Here is a 24,612-nt window from a genome sequence, read left to right on the forward strand (position 1 = left end):
TACTGTTGGCCACCCCTGCCATAGAGTCCACCCTTCCAAGCAGCCATTTTCTCCAGCGAAACTGATTTCTGTCATTTCACTGCAATAGGGGAGGGACGGTGGCTCAGTGGTAGAGCATCTGCTTGGGAAGCAGAAGGTCCAAGGTTCAATCCCTGGCATCTCCAAAAATGGGTTCAGGCAAATAGCTGTGAAAAACCTCAGCTTGAGACCCTGGAGAGCCGCTGCCAGTCTGAGAAGACAATACTGACTTTGATGGACCAAAGGTCTGATTCAGTATAAGGCAGCTTCATATGTTCAATAGCAGGAGATCTCCAAGCCCCGCCTGGAGGTTGGCAACCCTACCAGGAATACTTTCCTTAAGCACATATATTTTGAAGGGGGCACTCAGTTTCAAACTACTAGCTGGTTCAATAACAGATTTTGTACAAAGATTTCAGGTTTTCACGGCTGGTAACATCATTAGGGTTTGTAGAATCTTTCGGGCTCAAGTGCCGTGTTCTACTGGAGAAAGTTTTCCTTCCAGACGTTTCGTTCTCAGCTGCGGAGAACATCCTCACTGGCGTTGCAGCCGGAGCAGGCGCTCTGACCTTCTTGGCTGCTGTGCATTGAGTGAGGCCAGGGCTGCTGGAGAGCTGCTATTTATAGGCTGGAGGGGCTGTGATGAAAGGGCAATTGGTTTGTGGATGTGCCCATTGTTTGGTGAGGCTTCCTGGAAGGGTAGTGATAAGGAACCATCAACAACCATCTTCCTTATCTTCACACCCCTTCCAACCCTCCCAGCAATTAACACAGAACAATGGTCACATTCAACAGCCAGTTTCCTTATCACTACCCTTCCAGGAAGCCCCATCAAACAATGGGCACATCCACAAACCAATTGCCCTTTCACCACACCCCCTCCAGCCTAGAAATAGCAGCTCTCCAGCAGCCCTGGCCTCACTCAATGCACAGCAGCCAAGAAGGTCAGAGCGCCTGCTCCGGCTGCAACGCCACTGAGGATGTTCTCCGCACCTGAGAATGAAACCTCTGGAAGAAAAACTTTCTCCAGTAGAACACGGCACTTGAGCCCGAAAGATTCTACAAACCTTAAAGATTTTGAACAGTTTATGTTTTTTCTTTATTGGGAGGAGGGCAATTAACAACTTAACTGTAGAATACTTAATCTTGATATAAATAGAAAAATCACCTAACCTTTCTGCCTTGGTGCTTTTGATTCGACAACTAGCCTGGGAATCACTCGCAAGCGCTCCGTGCTGTGTGCCTCCTTCCGCTTTGGCCGGCTTGAAAATCTGCATCCACTCTTGGTCCGTAATGGGCTGGTGCGGCAAGGTTTTGTTCGCAGAGCAGCGACAGGAACCGCTGGGATCCAGCGCTCTTGCCAGACGGGGAGAGGTCTGGGGACTTTGCCCACCTGGAACCCCCGCGGGATGTGCCCCTGCAGCTTTACAGCACCTGTCAAATTTGTCAGAGAGTTTTGACGTGGGGCTACAGCTCTTTGTGGTCTCCATGAAGGAATCCAAGTCCAGCCAGTGCTCGTGCATCGGCAAAAAGGTGACAGGGTTTTGCTCAGACGCTTGGGCAGATTCCCTCTCGTCCGGCGTCCAGGTGCTGTCTGTCTGCGAATCGGGTCCGCTGTCTACTCTGCCTGCGCTCAAGGAACTGCTCTGTGACTGCTCTTCTCTAGGGAGAGTTTCTAAACAGCCAAATGCCCCTTCCTGAAATGCATCCGAGTTTGTTGTGAGTTGCTCCTTGGAACCGGAGTCTTGCGCCTGCTGCCTATTCTCAGCTTTGCATATGAGGCAAGGTTGCAAGCTGCTTGGGGGATTGTGCACAAAACATGGGTGTGTCTTCTGAGCGATTTCACTACAGGCCACCTCTCTGTCGCTGCCATTCTTGAGATCTGACAAAACCATCTCTATGCTAGAAGTGGCGGAATAAGGAGCTCATGTTATCAAGACGGCATTCAACAACATACGAAGATAATTATCCCCACAGCAGTCAATCCCTGCGCTATTGCTCCTAGGCAAGATGACACCCCTTCCAGGTTTTATATACCTGCCTAGCCTCCCAACGCTGCCCCATTTGGCTGCTACTGCCTGCATTCTGGTTCTAAAATTAAGCCTCCAAATTTTGTAAATATTTTTAACATCTTTTTTTTCCTATTATCTTATGAAGAGCCAGTTTGGTCTGGAGAGCCAGTTTCGTGCAGTGGTTAAATGTGCGGACTCTTATCTGGGAGAACTGGGTTTGATTCCCCACTCCTCCACTTGCACCTGCTAGCATGGCCTTGGGTCAGCCAGAGCTCTGGCAGAGGTTGTCCTTGAAAGGGCAGCTGCTGTGAGAGCCCTCTCCAGCCCCACCCACCTCACAGGGTGTCTGTTGTGGGGGAGGAAGGTAAAGGAGACTGTGAGCCGCTCTGAGACTCTTCGGAGTGGAGGGTGGGATATAAATCCAATATCTTCATCTACCTCACAGGGTGTCTGTTGTGGGGGAGGAAGGTAAAGGAGACTGTGAGCCGCTCTGAGACTCTTCGGAGTGGAGGGTGGGATATAAATCCAATATCTTCATCTACCTCACAGGGTGTCTGTTGTGGGGGAGGAAGATAAAGGAGATAGTGAGCCGCTCTGAGACTCTTTGGAGTGAAGGGCAGGATATAAATCCAATATCTTCATCTACCTCACAGGGTGTCTGTTGTGGGGGAGGAAGGTAAAGGAGATTGTGAGCTGCTCTGAGACTCTTCGGAGTGGAGGGCGGGATATAAATCCAATATCATCATCATCTTCTTCTTCTTCTTCTCCCTTATGCAGGCCCCATGAATTACCAGCAATGCTCTACATCAGGGGTCCCCAAACACCGGGCCGTGGACCGGTGCTGGTCCGTGGCCTGTTAGCAACCTTGCCGTGAGTGATATCATTATTTAATTATATATTACAATGTAGTAATAATAAAGATAGGATGACAACATTGGATTTATATCCTGCCCTCCATTCCAAATTTCAGAGTCTCAGAGCAGCTCACGATCTCCTTTACCTTTCTCTCCCACAACAGACGCCCTGGGAGGTGGGTGGGACTGAGAGAGCACTCCCAGAAGCTGCCCTTTCAAGGACAACTCCTGCGAGAGCGATGGCTGACCCAAGGCCATTCCAGCAGCTGCAAGTGGAGGAGTGGGGAATCAAACCCGGTTCTCTCAGATAAGAGTCTGCATGCTTCACCACCATGCCAAACTAATAGAAATAAAATGCACAATTGTATCATCCCAAAACCATCGTTCCCACCACCAGTCCCTGGAAAAATTGCCTTCCACAAAACCAGTCCCTGGTGCCAAAAAGGTTGGGGACCGCTGCTCTTCATCACTGCTGATTTTCAAAGCCCATTTGCTTTTCTGTCCAACAGGCCCTGTATCAAACTTCTAATCTGCACGAGCTTCCTTTATTACTATCTTACAACTGGAACACACTATGGACAGAAGTTAACATCAGGCCTTCAACCTGATAAATTACCCCTTCCTCGTCTCAGTGTTTTTCCTCCCAACACTGAGCATGAGACAAGAGTTCTGTATAACCCAAAAGTTTATGTGCTGCTTTGCGAACTCTGGTTAACCCCAACAAATGGATTCTTACCATCCCGAGAATACATCTAAAGAAGTGTGCATGCACACAAACTGCCCCGAAAACTGACATTCCACGCTTGAATCATGGAATCAGAGAAATCAGCTCTAGGAGTTTATGAGGCTATTATTCTGGTGGAGAAAATCAGTTTGGGGACAGGGCTGAGCCAAGATTAACAGTCTAGTGTAGAACTGGTCTTTGGCCTTAAACCCAGAATTAAACTTTGTTAGTTTTAAAGGTGCCCCTGGACTCAAACTCTGTCCTGCTGCTGCAGACCAACATGGCGAGCCACCTGAACCCATCCTGAGAATTACATCCTGCCCAACATTGTAGCAAATGGGTAGCTGTTAACACAGGGATATAGGAAGCTGCCTTAATCGGACCCTCAGTACATCAATGTCAGTATTGTCTATGCAGACTGGCAGCAGCTCTCCAGGGTCTCAGGCAGAGGTCTTTCACATCACCTACTGCCTTGGCTATGTTCCCTCTAAGTTGTGGCATCGTGTGAGCAAAAATTCTACTTTGTGAGCTACTGGCATTAAGAAGAAGAAGAAGATATTGGATTTATATCCCGCCCTCCACTCCGAAGAGTCTCAGAGCGGCTCACAATCTCCTTTACCTTCCTCCCCCACAACAGACACCCTGTGAGGTAGATGATGAAGATATTGGATTTATATCCCGCCCTCCACTCCGAAGAGTCTCAGAGCGGCTCACAATCTCCTTTCCCTTTCCCCCCCCCAACAGACACCCTGTGAGGTAGATGAAGATATTGGATTTATATCCCGCCCTCCACCCCAAAGAGTCTCAGAGTGGCTCACAATCTCCTTTACCTTCCTCCCCCCCCCCAAACAGACACCCTGTGAGGTAGATGAAGATATTGGATTTATATCCCACCCTCCACTCCGAAGAGTCTCAGAGCGGCTCACAATCTCCTTTCCCTTCCTCCCCCACAACAGACACCCTGTGAGGTAGATGAAGATATTGGATTTATATCCTGCCCTCCACTCCGAAGAGTCTCAGAACGGCTCACAATCTCCTTTCCCTTCCTCCCCCACAACAGACACCCTGTGAGGTAGATGAAGATATTGGATTTATATCCCGCCCTCCACTCCGAAGAGTCTCAGAGCGGCTCACAATCTCCTTTACCTTCCTCCCCCACAACAGACACCCTGTGAGGTAGATGAAGATATTGGATTTATATCCCACCCTCCACTCCGAAGAGTCTCAGAGCGGCTCACAATCCCCTTTCCCTTCCTCCCCCACAACAGACACCCTGTGAGGTAGATAAAGATATTGGATTTATATCCTGCCCTCCATTCCGAAGAGTCTCAGAATGGCTCACAAACTCCTTTCCCTTCCTCCCCCACAACAGACACTCTGTGAGGTAGATGATGAAGACATTGGATTTATATCCCGCCCTCCACTCCGAAGAGTCTCAGAGCGGCTCACAATCTCCTTTCCCTTCCTCCCCCACAACAGATACCCTGTGAGGTAGGTGGGGCCGGAGAGGGCTCTCACAGCAGCTGCCCTTTCAAGGACAACCTCTGCCAGAGCTATGGCTGACCCAAGGCCATTCCAGCAGGTGCAAGTGGAGGAGTGGGGAATCGAACCCGGTTCTCCCAGATAAGAATCCGCACACTTAACCACTACACCAAACTGGCTCTCCAGTTAAAGTTGTGAGCCACCGTATAAATTAGTTTGCTCTGGGGTCATCCTTCCTGAGCGAAGGCAAAAATGTGTGAGCCACAGGCTAAAAAACTGTGACCTAGCTCACACTAACTCAATTTAGAGAGAACACTGCTGCCTGGTCCTTTTAAATGGAGATGCCAGGGACTGAACTACTGCATGTCAAGTGGATGCTCTACCACTAAATCACAGCTTCTCCCCAGTTTGGAGCAACATCCTGATCTGGTACAGGTAAGGTGTTTCTTGCTGGCTTGTCTGGCTGACAAAGACCAACACAAAGGGTGCAATTTGTAGCCTGCCTTCTTTTTTCCCCACACAAGGCCATGGGTGGGGAGGGGGATTACTGATCCTTCCCACGGAGTTCCCAGTTGCAGGCTGCAGCAATCAACCATACAGCAGTCTGCTCAAACACAGGAGCAGGTGGGGAAAATGTCAGCAAATACCTATTTGCAGCTCAGGTGTTCAGAAGCCTTGTGATTTGGGAAGGATTTTATTTCATTTTCAACCACTCTACATGCAGGGCTGGAAAAAAAAAACACCAGGCTCTGAGAAGCCCGATACGCTGGCTTTGCATCAAAATCTCTCCCACTCATCCCCAGTCCCTTGGAAGGCATGTTCCAACGCCTCTGATGGTGCCTATAAAAAGCCTTCTCCAGCCCGCTGCTCTTTGCTTCAGGCCACTTTATAGATCGTGATCTGAAGCCCCTTCATCAGGCCTACCTTGCTTCATGGGCCTCCTTCTTGGGTGTCGGTTTGGCTTCTTGAGAACTCTCCAAGCTGAAGTGGAGAAACTGCAGGTCCTGCTGCTGCTTCAGGTAGATCTGAGGGATGACAAGAAGGGAAAAAACTGACCAGTTTCAGGGGCTTCAAAGAGCTATAACCAAAACCCCGCCTGTTCTTTTTAGGCATTCCATCTTTAGCCATTATTAATACGAGGGGCCAGTTCAGAAGCCACGGCGAACGCTGTTTGAGCTCAGACAAGAACAAGCCTCGCGCTCGCTCCCTTTCTCCTCCGTCTTCCAAGTCTTCTGCATCTGGGAAAACCGCGAAGTGCTGAATTGGCAAACTTTCGTTTAACTTCAGGCGGGCAGCCACGTTGGTCTGAAGCAAGAGAGCAAAGTTTGAGTCCAGTGGCACCTTTAAGACGAACAAAGTTTTAATTCCGGATATAAGCCTTTGCGCACACAAATTAAACTTTATTAAAACTGCCGCTGGACTCAAACTTTGTTCTGTTGTTTAAAATGACAACCAGGGTAACGAGTGTCAGACAAAGAGTGGGGAAGGCCCAAGTTCAAATTCTCACTTTGCCATGAAAACCCCCTGGGCGACCTTTGGTGAGCTCTTACTCAGCCTAACTTAAGAACATAAGAGAAGCCATGTTAGATCAGGCCAATGGCCCATCCAGTCCAACACTCTGTGTCACATAAGAACCTAAGAGAAGCCATGTTGGATCAGGCCAATGGCCCCTCCAGTCCAACACTCTGTGTCACACAGTGGCAACAAATTTATACACACACACACACACACACACACACTGTGGCTAATAGCCACTGATGGACCTCTGCTCCATATTTTTATCTAAACCCCTCTTGAAGGTGGCTATGCTTGTGGCCGCCACCACCTCCTGTGGCAGTGAATTCCACATGTTAATCACCCTTTGGGTGAAGAAGTACTTCCTTTTATCCATTTTAACCTGTCTGCTCAACAATTTCATCGAATACCCACGAGTTCTCGTATTGTGAGAAAGGGAGAAAAGTACTTCTTTCTCTACTTTCTCCATCCCATGCATTATCTTGTAAACTTACCTTCTCAGGTTGCTGGGAGAATAAAATGGCAGAGGAGAGAACAGTGTAGGCCACCCCAGAGTAGGGGCAGGATCTCTCCACTGTTCTACAGGGGCAGGATCTCTCCACTGTTCTACAGCATATCCACCATCCCTTCCTGGAGGGAGCTCAGGGTGGCAGACCTGCAAGCAACTGATGGATTTCTGCACCAGCCCAGGCCTTCCAAGCAATACTCCCTTGAAGCTTGTGGAGTCTTGTGAGCAAAACGTCTCCTTCATGAGCTACAGGCATTCAAAGTTGTGAGCTCGTGCATAAATTTATTTTTATTTTAGTCGATTTCTATTCCGCCCATTCCCCGTAGGGCTCAGGGTGGAGTACAACATACGATAAAACAATAAAAGACAACAAAAACCATTTTATAAACGGACAACTCGACGGTACTCAGATGACCATGACATCACATATTGCCCAGCCTAGCTATCTCACATCATAATATCTCATAGGGATGGCAGTTTTTATTCCATTTCCTAGCACAGATGACAGCGCTGGCTGGGGAAGCCAACCGGATCAAGAACAGAAGCTCGCAGACTCAGCTAAAAGCCTGGCGAGACAGCTCCGTTTTACAGGCCCTACGGAAGGCTAACAAGCCAGGTAGGGCCTGGATCTCAATAGAGAGCTGATTCCACCAGGTTGGGGCCAGGACTGAAAAAGCCCTGGCCCTAGTTGAGGGGAGGCGGGCGTCTCTTGGGCCGGCGATGGCCAACAGATGTTGGGAGGCCGAACGTAACGACCTCCTGGACACATATGGAAAGAGACGGTCCCGCAGGTATGTTGGTCCCAGGCGGCGTAAGGCTTTCAATGTTAGCACTAGAACCTTGAAGCGGATCCGGTACTATAATCAGTCTGCTTTGGGGCCATTTTTCCAGAGCTAAGACAAAAATGTGTGAGCGAGAGGCTAAAGAACTGTGAGCTAGCTCACACTAACTGCGCTTAGAGGGAAGGCTGCTTTCAAGTGTGGTTTGAGGCTAGTTCTTTCCCCTGCTGAAGGGGAAGCACAAGCCACCATTTTCTAGTTTGCACTACCTTGGAAGCAACTCAGTCGACTCAAAAGGGTTTGGACAGCTTTCAAAAGCACAGAGAGCTCAAATATGGTTTAGGGCAGGGGCTCCCAATCTTTTTAACCCTGAGGGTACCTTTGGAATTCTGACACAGGGCAGTGGGTGCAACCACAAAATGGCTGCCAAGGGAGGTGGAGCCAACCACAACATGGCTGCCAAGGGGGGGAGGAGCCAACCACAAAATGGCTGTCACCTGAGGCAGAGCCAACTATAAAACGTTCAGCATTCCAGGCAGGTCTGTTTAACAGACTGCTTTTTAATCTCCACAGACAATTAGAACTTCTCCTGGGCAAAAGCCCCATCAGGCTCTGCAACTTTCCAGAAGTGCTTGGGTGGGCTCCAGAAAAGGTGTTGGCGGATACCCTGGCACCCACGAACACCACCACCGTGCACCCACGAACACCACCACCCTGGCACCCACGTATAGCCTGTGCATTGTGACAGCTGTTTGTCCACCTTTGATCCTGTTCCGTTGAGACATAAAACACCTTCCAAGTCCAAAACTAAACCACCACCCCTCCCCCCCCCCGGATAAAATAAAACCACAGAAATTGGGAATCAGACCTGTCGCAAATTGCTGAGCTCTGTGTCAGTCCTTAGCTGCTTCGATTTTGCGGACTGAAGAAGGTGATCTTTTCGGTTCGCTCTCTCAACTGTTGGGGCAGATGAATCAATTTGAAACAGAAAACTGACCGAGGAGCAACAGACTCCAAAGAACTAAACAGTAACCTTGTCACTCGGGCAGAGGCTCCTTGCCAATAGCTCAGGGAGATGCCAAAAAGTGTCACTCGTCAGCCTTTAAAGTGGCTGCTAATTTCACTAATGAGAGCTTGGCGAGGCAGGTCAAGGGCTCATCCATCACTTAACCAGCTTGTTTATGTCAGTGACTGGCAGCTGGGTTGGTTGACAGACCAAAGCTGCTGCTGGCTTTGAAGTCAACAACCTCAGCTCATTCATTAATGGACCGATAACCCTTGTGGCGGCTGGTTGCGAATCATCAGGATTGGGCAGGGATTCGATTTAAATCAAGAGTTTTTGGAGGAGGCACACCGAGCCATTTTAAACATGGCTTTCCTCTGAGGAACTCAGGGCAGCACACATGAAGAAGAAGAAGATGAAGATTTTGGATTTCTATCCCACCCAATACTCTGAATCTCAGAGTCTCAGAGCAGTCACAATCTCCTCTACCTTCCCCCCCCCCACACCCTGTGAGATAGGTGGGGCTGAGAGTGCTTTTACAGCAGCTGCCCTTTCAAGGACAGCTTCTATGAAAGCTATGGCTGACCCAAAGCCATCTCAGCAGGTGCAAGTGGAGGAGTGGAGAATCAAACCTGGTTCTCCCAGATAAGAGAGCTATGGCTGACCCAAGGCCATTCCAGCAGGTGCAAGCGGAGGAGTGGGGAATCAAACCCGGTTCTCCCAGATAAGAGAGCTCTGGCTGACCCAAGGCCATTCCAGCAGGTGCAAGCGGAGGAGTGGGGAATCAAACCCGGTTCTCCCAGATAAGAGAGCTCTGGCTGACGCAAGGCCATTCCAGCAGGTGCAAATGGAGGAGTGGGGAATCAAACCCGGCTCTCCCAGATAAGAGTCCATGCACTTAACCACTATACCAAACTGAATCTCAGCACATGGCCATTTCCTTCTTATTTTAGTCTCACAGCAAGCCTGTGGAGTAGGTTAGGTTGAAAGTGTGCACGACTCCTGGCAGAGGGGGGGATCTGAACCCAGTTCGAGTTGGACACTTAGACTACTGCATCACACTGGCTTGAGAACCAGTTTGGTGTAGTGGTTAAGTGTGCAGACTCTTCTCTGGGAGAACTGGGTTTGATTCCCCACTCCTCCACTTGCACCTGCAGGAATGGCCTTGGGTTAGCCATAGCTCTGGCAGAGGTTGTCCTTGAAAGGGCAGCTGCTGGGAGAGCCCTCTTCAGCCCCACCCACCTCACAGGGTGTCTGTTGTGGGGGGAGAAGATATAGGAGATTGTGAGCCGCTCGGAGTATCTTGAGAAGGGCAAGGGGCATAAATCTGCAGTCGCCGTCTTCTCTTTAAAGCTTTTAATGAAAACAAGAGCAAACAATGTGTAATGTTTTAATTGCTGTTTTTATGTCTTTGTATATATTTTAACTCAGTTTTTAATTGTTTTAATGATGTATGTTTGGGGAGGGGGTTGATTTTAATGGCTTTAAAATGCGATTGTATTGTATTTTTAAATTGTTAGGCACCTTGGTGGGCCTTGTGAGGGCAGAAAGGAGGCATAAATTCTCAACTGCAGCTGGCACCAAAACTCCTTTACTACAACCCGATGGGCTCGCCTCTAGTTATGATGTTCCAGTTCTTGAACACAAGTTTCTAACCTTCGTGGTTGCAGAGGCATGCAATGTCCCAAGTATGCCACAAGCAGAGGGGGAACAATCCTAACATTCATGGCATTCCTCAGCTGACAGAATTAGATGCAAGCTGATCTGAAAGATTCCCAAAGCTCTTCATACCAGAGGTTACCCCCAAAACACTGTCCCATAGCAGGAATTAGCAGCTGGTGGCCTCAAAGCCAGAGGCAACTCCTAAGGCCAGGGCTTTTTTGAGCAGGAATGCATAGGAACGCAGTTCCAGCTGGCTTAGTGTCAGGGGTGTGTGGCCTAATATGCAAATGAGTCCCTGCTGGACCTTTTCTACAACAAAGCCCTGTGTGAAACAATGGTGATGTCAGGGGTGTGTGGCCTAACATGCGAATGAGTTCCTGCTGCGCTTTTTCTACAACAAAGCCCTGTGTGAGACAATGGTGATGTCAGGGGGTGTGGCCTAACATGCGAATGAGTTCCTGCTGGGCTTTTTCTACAACAAAGCCCAGTGTGAGACAATGGTGGTGTCAGGGGGTGTGGCCTAATATGCAAATTAGCCCCTGTCGGACTTTTTCTACAACAAAGCCCTGAGTGAAACAATGATGATGTCAGGGGGTGTGGCCTAATATGCAAATGAGTTCCTGCTGGGCTTCCCCTACAACAAAGCCCCGCGTGCCACAATGGTGGTGTCAGGGGGTGTGGCCTAATATGCAAATTAGTCCCTGTCGGGCTTTTTCTACCACAAAGCCCTGAGTGAAACAATGGTGATGTCAGGGGGTGTGGCCTAATATGCAAATGAGTTCCTGCTGGGCTTTCCCTACAACAAAGCCCCGTGTGCCACAATGGTGGTGTCAGGGGGTGTGGCCTAATATGCAAATAAGTTCCTGCTGGACTTTCTCTACAACAAAGCCCTGTGTGAAACAATGGTGATGTCAGGGGGTGTAGCCTAATATGCGAATGAGTCCCGGCTGGGCTTTTTCTACAAAAAAAAGCCTTGCTGAGGACTATTCCCTGTCCAGTACCCCTGCAACTTTCCAGCAAGGGGCCAAAAGAAGAGTATGAAGGTGGCAATATACACCAAAGCGGCATGGTGGGGGGAGGGAGTTGAACCTTGGCCCTCCACTCCACTTGTCTACTGTTCATGAACACTCCAAGAAATCTAATTGCTGATGAGGAGCAGCATATGCACAGCATGTCTAGGGAATCAGGTGTGCTAGCGAGCAAATAAGATTAATTACGTGCAACTTTGTTGACAAGACTGCCGGCTGGCGTTTGTGGCCAAACCAAAGCCCTCTGATCAAACGATGGGGAGACTGACTCCCACCTCCCTGAACAATAACAACAAAACTGGCTAGTTCTGAACGCAGAAGACGTTTTCATCCAACTTCTAGGCTGCTGCCAGCAACAAACTTTTAAAAAAGAATCACACAAGCAAAAAGCCAATAATGTTCCTTTAAAAAAATCAGTCTTAAGTTTTCAAAGGGGTTTATTGTGATCCCTCTGCCATTAACAGCTCCTGTAAATACTTTTGCCTGTTCAGTTTGGACTGAACTGCTTGTCTTCAGTTTTCAGTATTTATGTGTTTACAGATTTCTTTTTTAAATCTTTTTATATGTTATTTCAGATCCCCAGAAAAAGCAGTGTGTGAAACACACTGGGATCTCCGAACGAATTATAATAAAAATTGTTCTTTCCACTGAGCTATTGTTTTTTCTTCCCTGCTTTGAGTTTCTGTTGGTGCATCCCCTTTTTGCCCTCCCCCCCCCCCCCCGCCGGAACAGCCACAGTCCAAAAAGCTTTTGTTGTTTGGTCTACTCACCACTAAACATCAGCTCGTTATTCATATAACTGATTTCTTGTTTGAGCCGTATGATTCCCTCCCTCTGTTCATTGTTCTCTTTTGTTTTTTCACTGAGGTCATCTGTAAAATAAGAAAAGCTTTGCTGAAATGAAAACCCCTCCCACAGAAACACATATCCATGCCTTTAGACTGGACGGCAGCTCCCATCTCCAGTTATTTTTCCTTTGTTAGGACATCCAAGTTGATGAACCATATAGTACAAAATATTGGGAATGTAATGTCAGATCTAAAATTAGACCATGTTCATTATTTATCATAGGTGATTGTACTGGCATTAAAGAACATAAGAGAAGCCATGTTAGATCAGGCCAATGGCCCATCCAGTCCAACACTCTGTGTCACACAGTGGCCAAAAATTTATATATATTTTATATATATATATATATATATATATATATATATATATATATATATATATATATATATATATATATATATATGTATATATATATATATATATATATACACCCACACACACACTGTGGCTAATAGCCACTGATGGACCTCTGCTCCATATTTTTATCTAAACCCCTCTTGAAGGTGGCTATGCTTGTAGCCACCACCACCTCCTGTGGCAGTGAATTCCACATATTAATCACCCTTTGGGTGAAGAAGTACTTCCTTTTATCCGTTTTAACCTGTCTGCTCAGCAATTTCATTGAATGCCCATGAGTTCTTGTATTGTGAGAAAGGGAGAAAAGTACTTCTTTCTCTACTTTCTCCATCCCATGCATTATCTTGTAAACCTCTATCATGTCACCCCACAGTCGACGTTTCTCCAAGCTAAAGAGTCCCAAGCGTTTCAACCTTTCTTCACAGGGAAAGTATTCCAGCCCTTTAATCATTCTAGTTGCCCTTCTCTGGACTTTCTCCAATGCTATAATATCCTTTTTGAGGTGCGGCGACCAGAACTGCACACAGTACTCCAAATGAGACCGCACCATCGATTTATACAGAGGCATTATGATACTGGCTGATTTGTTTTCAATTCCCTTCCTAATAATTCCCAGCATGGCATTGGCCTTTTTTATTGCAAACGCACACTGTCTTGACATTTTCAGTGAGTACCATGACCCCAAAATCTCTCTCTTGGTCAGTCTCTGCCAGTTCACACCCCATCAACTTGTATTTGTAGCTGGGATTCTTGGCCCCAATGTGCATCACTTTGCACTTGGCCACATTGAACCGCATCTGCCACATTGACGCCCACTCACCCAGCCTCAACAGATCCCTTTGGAGTTCCTCACAATCCTCTCTGGTTCTCACCACCCTGAACAATTTAGTGTCATCCGCAAACTTGGCCACTTCACTGCTCACTCCCAACTCTAAATCATTTATGAACAAGTTAAAGAGCATGGGACCCAGTACTGAGCCCTGCGGCACCCCACTGCTTACCGTCCTCCACTGCGAAGACTGCCCATTTATACTCACTCTCTGCTTCCTATTACTCAGCCAGTTTTTGATCCACAAGAGGACCTGTCCTTTTACTCCATGACTCTAAAATTACAATATATGCCATTAAGAAGCTTGTAGTCCTTAATCATAATCTGATGGCGGAAAATAGGGATTAACACGTAATTGTTGGTTTTCTTGGTTCCAAGATATTCCTAGAATAGCCAGCTTGGTCCTGACTTGAGTTGCCAGCTCCAGGTTGGGAAATTCCAGGAGATTTGGGGGTTGAACCTGGACAGAGCAGAGTTTGGGAGAGGAAGGAGCTCAGCAGGGCATTATGCCATAGATCCCACTCTCCAAAGTAGCCATTTTGTCCAGAGGAACTGATCTAAGGGATATCAACCCAGACTGTTCCCTGGAAGGTCAGATGCTGAAGCTGAAACTCAAATCCTTTGGCCACCAAGTGAGAAGGGAGCACTCAATGGAGAAGACCCTGATGCTGGGAAAGACAGAAGGCAAAAGAAGAAGGGGACGGCAAAAGATGGAATGGCTGGACAGCATTACTGATGTAACTAACACAAATTTGAGCAGACTTCGGAGGATAGTGGAAGACAGGAGGGCTTGCCATGACTTGGTCCATGGGGTCACAGAGTCGGACTCGACTGTGTGACTGAACAACACTGATCTCTGTTATCTGGAGAACAACTGTAATTCTGGCAAATCTCCAGGTGGAGGTTGGCAACCCTACTCTGAATCCTGACCTTCTGTTTTAAATCCCCTGTCCAATCTTCTCCATTTGTGAGAAGGCTGGCTGTTTGCTGTGTCATTAGAGAACATTTCTCCACACTTCTTCCGGTGTGCTGCAAGATAACCAACAATGTGATGTAACTTGCCTGGGGTTAGCTATCACCTGGTGAACTCTTTAAACGTTAGGTGAGGTATACAGTGACAAAGACAATTTTTTAAACTAATCTTTGGGATTTAGTGGCAAATCAAGGCCCTGTAAGCTCCAGGAGGATTGGCTACATCGGGGGGGTGTGGCCCAACACTGGAGAGCCAGTTTGGTGTAGTGGTTAAGTGTGCGGACTCTTATCTGGGAGAGCCGGGTTTGATTCCCCACTCCTCCACTTGCACCTGCTGGAAGGGCCTTGGGTCAGCCATAGCTCTGGCAGAGGTTGTCCTTGAAAGGGCAGCTGCTGGGAGAGCCCTCTCCAGCCCCACCCACCTCACAGGGTGTCTGTTGTGGGGGAGGAAGGTAAAGGAGATTGTGAGCCGCTCTGAGACTCTTCGGAGTGGAGGGCAGGAAATAAATCCAATATCTTCTTCTTCTTCTTCTTCTTCTAACATGCAAAGGAGTTCCTACTACAAAAAAAAAGCCCCGCCAGGAAAAGGACATGTAAGTGACGCAACAAGAGAACCATCAAGTAGCCATCAGAAATCAAAACCAATTTTTAAAGCAGCCCGTTGCTGTTTCCTTGATGAAAGGTCTGATGTAGCCCTGGAGAAGAATAATGACTGATGTCCATTAAGTTGGTCACAGCGACACGAAGTTTGGAGACTTGAATTTCTTGGCATTCATACCCTTGTGTCTGAAATCAATTACCTGATGCTTGAAGACGCAGTTGTGAAACAAGACAATAGTACAACCATGAACATATGAACATATGAAGCTGGCTTATACTGAATCAGACCCTCGGTCCATCAAAGTCAGTATTGTCTTCTCAGACTGGCAGCGGCTCTCCAGGGTCTCAAGCTGAGGTTTTTCACACCTATTTGCCTTGTCACAATAATTGGACCGCTGGCTGCCTTAAAATTTGAATCTACTTGGACATCACTCATCATTCTTCTCCAGGGCAACATCCGACCTTTCATCAAGGAAACAGCATTGGACTGCTTTAAAAATTGGACTCGATTTCTGATGGCTACTTTGGGATGTTCTGTTCCCTAAATTATTGAGTTGTGTCTGTGCTTTATGTTACATAGGATACGCTAAGCTTTTGATAACGCTGTTATAGCTTCTTTAGTGTCTGAGGCTGGTCATCACGGAAGCTTTGTGCTTTATTTTCTTGCTACCAGGAAAAGGACATGAGCGCCATCCTCTGTTGCCAGCTGGTCCAGATCTGAGGCCAAATTCTAAGCACCTGACGTTGCTTACCTCTTAATTTGCTGGTTTCCAACATCAGTTCTTTCAACTTGAGTTTAAAATCCTGCTTTTCTTTGCTGGTGTTTGATTCCTCCATCCTTGCAGCCCGCAGAGCGCTATCTAACATTTTGAATTTACAGGTAAATTCAGTGATATGATTGGTCGCTTCAAGGATATCTTTATCCTAACCAGAAAAGCAAAGGGGGCGGGGGGGGGGAAGAAAAGAAAGAAACCGTTTACCCTCTTGCAGCCTGGCTTCCTACTGTTTGTGCCTCCACAATCTACTCCTGCTAGATTCTGACAGCGTCAATTACCAGCTGGAGAACACCACTGTTATTTGGACCAGTCCTCTAGTTTTCAGAGGAAGGCACACAGCAGGGACTGTTCCGGAAGGCCTGCCTGGCTGTGATCATGCTGTCAATCAGAACGATGGTGGTGGTAGTGGGGACGCTGAATGCAGAACAGGATGATTTTATCAAACTCCAGGCAATCTTCCATTCCAAAGCAGTTCCCTGGCTCAGACTTTGGCTGCGTTCATCTGATTACCACTTTCTAAGGGGGCATGTAAGAAAAACTAGATGGGACAGTAGCAGATGGGAGAGAAGAACTGGGTCAGCCCCCAAATCCCTATAAAGTCATTGAAAGCACTGCACTGCAGGGCAGGTATTAAAAGCACAGACTGGGAGCTGAACCCTTTCCCCAAAGACTGCTTCCACTTAGCTGTTTTTCTTACAGAGGCTTGGGGTCTGAAGGTGGGGGGAAGCATCCAGTTTCCCCCTTCCCACACTGCATTTTTGACTAGCACCACCATCTCCCAATGCAAGCAAAGAGGGGGTGATCCCAAGGGATGTATCAAATTACCTTTAACTTTAACATGGTCAGCAGCTCCTGTTCTCTGGCTTGCAGATGCCCCACTTTGTTAGAGAGTTCCATCACGGAGCAGTTGAGAACCTGATTCTTCTCCTAGCCAACAGAAAGGAAAGGGATCAGGGATCAGTTCTGGGGAGCATTTTCTTTACTGTCCTTCCAATCATATAAACACATTAGAAGCCGGAATTCATGTTTATCCTGTTTGCAGATGCGATAACCCTGCACCAATGCTCCTTCTAAGCCATGGAGCATTTGTGAGCAAAAATTCTACTTTGTGAGCTACCAGCATTGAAGCTGTAAGCAAAGAAGGTGGGCTCTCCTTCTTTGGAGGTTTATAAACAGAGGCTGAAGGGCCATCTGACAGCAATGTGGACCCTGTGAATTTGGGGGGGGGGGGACGGTATTTATGAATTCCCTGCATTGTGCAGGGTGTTGGACTAGATGACCCTGGAGGTCCCTTCCAACTCTATGATTCTAACTGCACCAGCAAGTTTGCTCTGGGATTAGTTTTCCTGAGCTAAGACAAACGTGTGTAGTCAGGAGGCTAAAAAAGTCTGAGCTAGCTCACACTAGCTCAGCTTAGAGGGAACACTGCCCCACACCACCAGTGACCACAGGGAAATCAGAGAGCTACCATTTCAAGTCCCCTGTATTGTAAAGCAGGGGTCCTCAGTTTTGGAATGCTCTCCTTTGGGATGCTCAGTGAGCTGGTTGTAAATTCGTTGTCTTCCTAGCACGGCATCGTTGTCTTCCTAGCACGGCATCTGACTTGGTTGTTCCTCTTTAGAGAAGGTTTGTATCGTTCTGAGGGGAACCTCCACATCCGGAGGCAGTAACCCTCTGAATCCCAGAGCCACGAGGCAACATCAGGAGAAGTCCTTGTCCTCTATGTCTTGTTGTTGGCCCTCAAGAGGAACTGGTTGGCCACTGCGTGAGATGGGGTGCTGGACTAGATGGACCGACGGTCTGATCCAGCACTGCCCTTTTTATGTTCTTATTATAAACTGAAACGGAGGAAGCACAAGAAGCTGTGCATGTGATTACCCCCTCGGGCATAGTCACATCTAGAGGAGGAGTTTGGAATCAGGACACGCAAGTTGAAACCTACCTCAAGAGCCTGGCAGTGAAGCGACGTGTTGGACGCTGTCCGAGAGAGGTCTTGCAGCTCTTTCTGGGCATTCTCCAGAGTCTTCTTCCAATCGTTCTCCTCACATTCCAGCAGCTTCAGCCTGTTGGTCAGTGCGGTTATCAATTCATTCCTTTTGAGCAGCTCATCTGGCGGAAAAGAGCAGGTGTTATCTGTGGCAAAGCAGTGACTAAAACATGGCTGCAACCCAAGTGATGTAGAAGAAGATGCTATTGGATTTATACCCTGCCTTTCACTCTGAAACTCAAGAACATAAGAACAGAAGAGAAGCCATGTTGGATCAGGCCAGTGGCCCATCCAGTCCAACATTCTGTGTCACATAAGAGAAGCCGTGTTGGATCAGGCAAATGGCCCATCCAGTCCAACACTCTGTGTCACATAAGAATGTAAGAGAAGCCATGTTGGATCAGGCCAATGGCCCATTCAGTCCAACACTCTGTGTCACATAAGAACATAAGAGAAACCATGTTGGATCAGGCCAGTGGCCCATCCAGTCCAACACTCTGTGGCACATAAGAACATAAGAGAAGCCATGTTGGATCAGACAAGTGGCCCATCCAGTCCAACACTCTGTGGCACATAAGAACGTAAGAGAAGCCACGTTGGATCAGGTCAATGGCCCATCCAGTCCAACACTCTGTGTCACATAAGAACGTAAGAGAAGCCATGTTGGATCAGGCCAATGGCCCATCCAGTCCAACACTCTGTGTCACATAAGAACATAAGAGAAGCCATGTTGGATCAGGCCAATGGCCCATCTAGTCCAACACTATGAGTCACATAAGAACATCAGCGAAGCCATGTTGGATCAGGCCAATGGCCCATCCAGTCCAACACTCTGTGTCACATAAGAACGTAAGAGAAGCCATGTTGGATCAGGCCAATGGCCCATCCAGTCCAACACTCTGTGTCACATAAGAACATCAGCGAAGCCATGTTGGATCAGGCCAATGGCCCATCCAGTCCAACACTCTGTGTCACATAAGAACATAAGAGAAGCCATGTTAGGCCAGGCCAATGGTCCATCCAGTCCAACACTCTGAGTCACATAAGAACATAAGAGAAGCCATGTTGGATCAGGCCAATGGCCCATCCAGTCCAACACTCTGTGTCACATAAGAACATAAGAGAAGCCATGTCGGATCAGGCCAATGGCCCATCCAGTCCAACACTATGAGTCACATAAGAACATCAGCGAAGCCATGTTGGATCAGGCCAATGGCCCATCCAGTCCAACACTCTGTGTCACATAAGAACGTAAGAGAAGCCATGTTGGATCAGGCCAATGGCCCATCCAGTCCAACACTCTGTGTCACATAAGAACATAAGAGAAGCCATGTTGGATCAGGCCAATGGCCCATCTAGTCCAACATTCTGTGTCACATAAGAACATCAGCGAAGCCATGTTGGATCAGGCCAATGGCCCATCCAGTCCAACACTCTGTGTCACATAAGAACATAAGAGAAGCCATGTTAGGCCAGGCCAATGGTCCATCCAGTCCAACACTCTGAGTCACATAAGAACATAAGAGAAGCCATGTTGGATCAGGCCAATGGCCCATCCAGTCCAACACTCTGTGTCACATAAGAACATAAGAGAAGCCATGTCGGATCAGGCCAATGGCCCATCCAGTCCAACACTCTGTGTCACACAGTGGCCAATATATATATATATTCATCCTTTGGGTGAAGAAGTACTCCCTTTTATCCATTTTAACCTGACTGCTCAGCAATTTCATGTTGCTGGCCAGCACAACTGTTTTTGCACACAGCTCACCTCGGGTTTTAGCGATTTCCGTTTGTGAAGCAGAAGCCGCGACTATTCCTCCTCCTCCAGCGCAGATGGTGGGAAATCCGACCAGATGCTGCGCAGTGAAGAGGGACGTGACTCCGAGGTGAGCTGTGTGTGAAAGCAGCTGTGTGTCTGAGCAGCTTACAATCTCTTTTATCGTCCTCCTCCACAACAGACGCCCTGTGAGGTAGGTGGGGCTGAGAGAGCTCTCACAGCAGCTGCCCTTTCAAGGACAGCTCTTTGAGAGCTCTGGCTGACCCAAGGCCATTCTAGCAGTTGCAAATGGAGGAGTAGGGATTCAAACCCGGTTCTCCCAGGTAAGAGTCTGCCTGGGACGACACCAAAGAGGTGATGAGGCTTCAAACTTTTTTAAAAGGGCATGTTGGGCTAGATCCCCTGGATATGCTTCGCTGCACTGATTCCTATGCTGGGGAAAGTGCCGCTGTCAACAGATGGGATCTGTGGAGCCCAACCCTTGAATTCCAGAAAAGAATGCATAACCAGATTAATCCCACAGCAGCACTAAAGACTGTTACTCAGGGTTGTCAAACTCCAGGTGGTGGCTGGAGAGCTCCTGGGGCTGCATCTCATCACCAGGCAATGCAAATCAGTTCCCCTGGGGGAAATGGCTGCTATGGAAGGGGGACTTTATGACATCATGGACCACTGAAGTCCCTCCCCTCCCCAGACCTCACACTCCTCACTATTCACCAACCTGGAGTTGGCAACTCTGGTTACCTGGCATTTTTCTCCCCTGCCCCCCTCAACTGCACAGTTTGGCCATTTGCAAATGGTTACTGGAACAGAGGGGTTTTTTATCCAGCCGTTCATACACAAAGACATATATTACATTAAATTATTCCAGGACAGAAACAGACCACAGAAGGCAGCAATCTCTTCAGTATGCTCCTAGGTTTAGGTTTATTAGATTTATATCCCGCTCTCCCCTCCGAAGCAGGCTCAGGGGGGCTTGCAACCAAAAAAATCACAATAAAACAGTTCAACCACTAGTCCTCTTATGAAACACTTTAGCTCTCACTGTCAAGATTCCACGTTTCCTGTTACCCACAACATTCCGACAGTGGCACTGCATTCCAATGCAGGTGGAATCTCCATTCTGTTCTCAGTCGCCGCCATGTGTGCAGCTGAGACAAGAAACTGCTCCCCCCCCCTCACTACCGCAACAGCTTCCTGATTGCTGATGCCACTTCCAATTGCACTCAACCACTTAAGAAGAAGAAGATATTAGATTTATATCCCGCCCTCCATTCCAAAGAGTCTCAGAGCGGCTCACAATCTCCTTTACCTTCCTCCCCCACAACAGACACCCTGTGAGGTGGGTGGGGCTGGAGAGGGCTCTCCCAGCAGCTGCCCTTTCAAGGACAACCTCTGCCAGAGCTATGGCTGACCCAAGGCCATTCCAGCAGGTGCAAGTGGAGGAGTGGGGAATCAAACCCGGCTCTCCCAGATAAGAGAGCTATGGCTGACCCAAGGCCATTCCAGCAGGTGCAAGTGGAGGAGTGGGGAATCAAACCCGGCTCTCCCAGATAAGAGTCCACACACTTAACCACTACACCAAACTGGCTCTCCAATAGGTTTAATGTGGTCCTTTTGAAGATGATGCAGTCATTTCACATTTATTTTCTCTCTGCTGTCCTGAAACAGTTCCTGGAAAGAGCAAACACTGTGTACGATGTTTGTGTAACAAACTGGTTAGTCTACCCCATGGGAGTAATAAATTCTAATTGATGCATACAATCCAGGGCTGCCAATGCCCAGGTCCGGGTGGGGGTTCTCCCGCCCAGGAGGTTTCCAACCTGCTGGCCCAACCTCCCCCAACGTTGTTGGCGTGATGACGTCACCCGGAAGTGATGTCATAAAAATGGTCGCACCCATGTGGGGCCACTCTAGACATCTCCAGGAAAACTCTATGGTTTTCCCGGAAGCTCTAGCTATTTGGGAGGTAAAAACTCTATGGTGCCTAGGTACCACAGAGTTTTAACCTCCCACATGACTAGAGCATCTGGGGAAAACCATAGAGTTTTCCCGGAAATGCCTAAAGCAGTCCTGCATGGGCGCCACCATTTTGATTATGTCACTTCCGGGTGATATCATCGTGTCGCGTGCGCACGCTCTGCGCGTGAGAGTCCCCCGCTGCGGGAAGCTGGGGACTTGGCAACCCTATTACAATCCCATCTTGTCTCCATTGTGTCTTTTCTCCACCATGGGCTGGTGCCCATAACAGGAAGTGCTGCTCAACTAACTACAGTTTATAAATTCTGACATCCCAAGAAACCATTATTTGTTGGCCTGATCCAACATGGCTTCTCTTACGTTCTAACAGACAGCTTCAAGAGGGGATTGGATAAACACACGGAGCATAGATCCATCAATGGCTATTAGCCATAAGAAATAAATGAAACACTATGTATGGGGCAGTGATGCATCGCTTTTCTCGGTGCTTGGGGGCAACAGTGGGAGGGCTTCTGAAGTTCTGGCCCTACTGGTGGACCTCCTAATGGCACTTGGTCTTTGGCCACTGTGTGACACAGAGTGCTGGACTGTTTGGGCCACTGGCCTGATCCAACATGGCTTCTCTTATGTTCTTATATTAGTACACAACATGGTTAACAAGCTATAAACCCTAATTTGAAATCTCAGTTTGGTGCCACCATCTAACCCTGCCTTACCTGCCCCACCTGTATTCAGATGCCACATCTAACTTGGGTTTGATCAAACCAGGTGTTTGCAAAACAGGGTTTATCATGTCATCTAGTGCAGGATAACGGCGAAGGGACTAATATTGGACCACAAAGTCTTGGGTTCCAATCTCGCCTCTGCGGCTCACTGGCTAGAAGCAGACAAGTCATTCTCTGCCTCAGCCCCCTCAAGCTACAATACAGTAACATTCCAGCAGCTTGACTCCTCGGTCTGTGCTCTTGATGGCACTCACTCTCCATCCTGTTACATCGCTCTTGCAAAGTCAGGACCTTTTGACGATCGTCCTCCCAAGCCAGCAGCTGCCTCTGATGCACAGCAACCATTTCATTGAGCTCTTTATCACGATCTTTCAGCTCTGCAAGTAACAGCTGCATTTCTTTCCTCTGTTTCTGAATAATGATGCTTTCTGATTCAGAGTGGAAAGTCTAGTGGTGGGGAGGGGGGGGGAGAAACATAAAACGATTCTATCAGATCAGGAAACAGAACGTCATTACAGCACTATCTGGATCAAATATTAAGCACTTCTAAAACTGTAAACTATTCCCACTAAAATCTCAGAAACCAGAATTTCAAACCCATGTACTTGGGAGAACTGTAATTAGTTTAGGATGAAGAAGAAGAAGAAGAAGATGATGATGATATTGGATTTATATCCTGCCCTCCACTCCGAAGAGTCTCAGAGCGGCTCACAATCTCCTTTACCTTCCTCCCCCACAACAGACACCCTGTGAGGTGGGTGGGGCTGGAGAGGACTCTCACAGCAGCTGCCCTTTCAAGGACAACCTCTGCCAGAGCTATGGCTGACCCAAGGCCATGCTAGCAGGTGCAAGTGGAGGAGTGGGGAATCAAACCCCGTTCTCCCAGATAAGAGAGCTCTGGCTGACCCAAGGCCATTCCAGCAGCTGCAAGTGGAGGAGTGGGGAATCAAACCCGGTTCCCCCAGATAAGAGTCCGCACACTTAACCACTACACCAAACTGGCTCTCCAAACCAAACACCTGGGATCCAGGATTACCAAGAGGTTGTATGAAGGAGGTGGTGCGGCAGGATTAATTTTGAGTTGGCCCTCTTTATGGAACTGGCTACAAGAGCGCTTTATGAAAGTAGCCATACTCTTATGAACCTGGCCGCAAGAGTTCTGAGTTATTCAGCACTATTCATAGCAGTCATATTGCTCTCAGCCGTATTGCTCTCAGCCAAAAGCATAAGTGTTTTTTTTTTGTCAAACAGACAGTAGAGCCTTGTTCCAGATTTCAAACTTATTTTGGACAATTCCCTTGGTTTCAAAAGTCATGCTGCAGCTGAGGCTGCTGAGTGACGAACACGCCTCACGCAGAGCTAGATCCACAGTTCTCTGTGACTTGACCAACGTGCTGAGAGTCTCGCTTTAGATCAAGGATTCCCAACTTTTTTGAGCTGAAGGCACCTTTGGAATTCTGACACAGCATGGGGGATGCAGCTACAAAGATGGCTGCCACAAAATGGCTGATGCAGGAGGTGAAGCCAGCCACAAAATGGCTGCCGCAGCTCACCTTCAGTCACACAGCGAAGATCCTTGTGCTATGGAGGTAGCTGCTGCCAAAACAACATTTAAAAAAAAAAATCTGCACAACTGATGAGAGATTTTTCTTGCCAAAAAAAAAAAAACCCATCTGGACCTCCTCACTTTCTAAAAACACCTGACGGGTGCAAGAAGAGGTGTTGGCAGGAGCCATGGCACCCATGGACACCACGCTGGGGATTCCTGGTTTAGGTAATAAATGCAGCCTGAATTCTAGCCTAACCTAAAACTGGAATCTTCTCCAAAAATATGTCTATACGTTAGATTTATCTGTTCACAAAACTGGGTAATACCCAATTCACGTCCTAACAAGAATTTTGTTTTGTTTTGTTACCTGGAGAGAAGTAGAGGGTGGAGGAGATGAAGTCATAGCCACCCTTGAATCAGGTCGTCACGAACGCTTTTAGAAATACAACGGCCAGTTGTCAAGATACAGTTTCAATGTCCACGGAAGTAATGCATCCCACTCTTGGGCACTTCAGCTCAGCTGTACAGATAAAAGAGGAGAGGGGAAAATACACAGAAAACTAAAATCAGCTGGCATAAGGAGTCCAGGGCTAGATTAAGGCCAAAAAATGCCCTAAATGCAG

The 24,612-nt window shown here is 47.9% G+C and overlaps 1 protein-coding gene across 1 annotated transcript in view; it reads right to left on the minus strand.

Moving 5' to 3' along the window:
- LOC132579030 (coiled-coil domain-containing protein 62-like) overlaps window positions 1-24,176 on the minus strand; it is a 39,155-nt gene extending 14,979 nt beyond the window's left edge. The window contains exons 1-9 of the mRNA XM_060249165.1: window positions 24,141-24,176; window positions 22,695-22,887; window positions 17,911-18,077; window positions 16,794-16,895; window positions 15,945-16,116; window positions 12,356-12,457; window positions 8,761-8,849; window positions 6,015-6,115; window positions 1,192-1,920 (exon numbers count right to left, since the gene is read on the minus strand). Of these exons, the coding sequence (XP_060105148.1) occupies window positions 1,192-1,920; window positions 6,015-6,115; window positions 8,761-8,849; window positions 12,356-12,457; window positions 15,945-16,116; window positions 16,794-16,895; window positions 17,911-18,077; window positions 22,695-22,887; window positions 24,141-24,176 (1,691 nt within the window). The remainder of the gene's footprint in view (window positions 1-1,191; window positions 1,921-6,014; window positions 6,116-8,760; window positions 8,850-12,355; window positions 12,458-15,944; window positions 16,117-16,793; window positions 16,896-17,910; window positions 18,078-22,694; window positions 22,888-24,140) is intronic.
- Window positions 24,177-24,612: the final 436 nt, after the last annotated feature.

The sequence above is a fragment of the Heteronotia binoei genome, chromosome 11 (genome assembly GCF_032191835.1).
Source record: "Heteronotia binoei isolate CCM8104 ecotype False Entrance Well chromosome 11, APGP_CSIRO_Hbin_v1, whole genome shotgun sequence".
Lineage (NCBI taxonomy): Eukaryota > Metazoa > Chordata > Lepidosauria > Squamata > Gekkonidae > Heteronotia > Heteronotia binoei.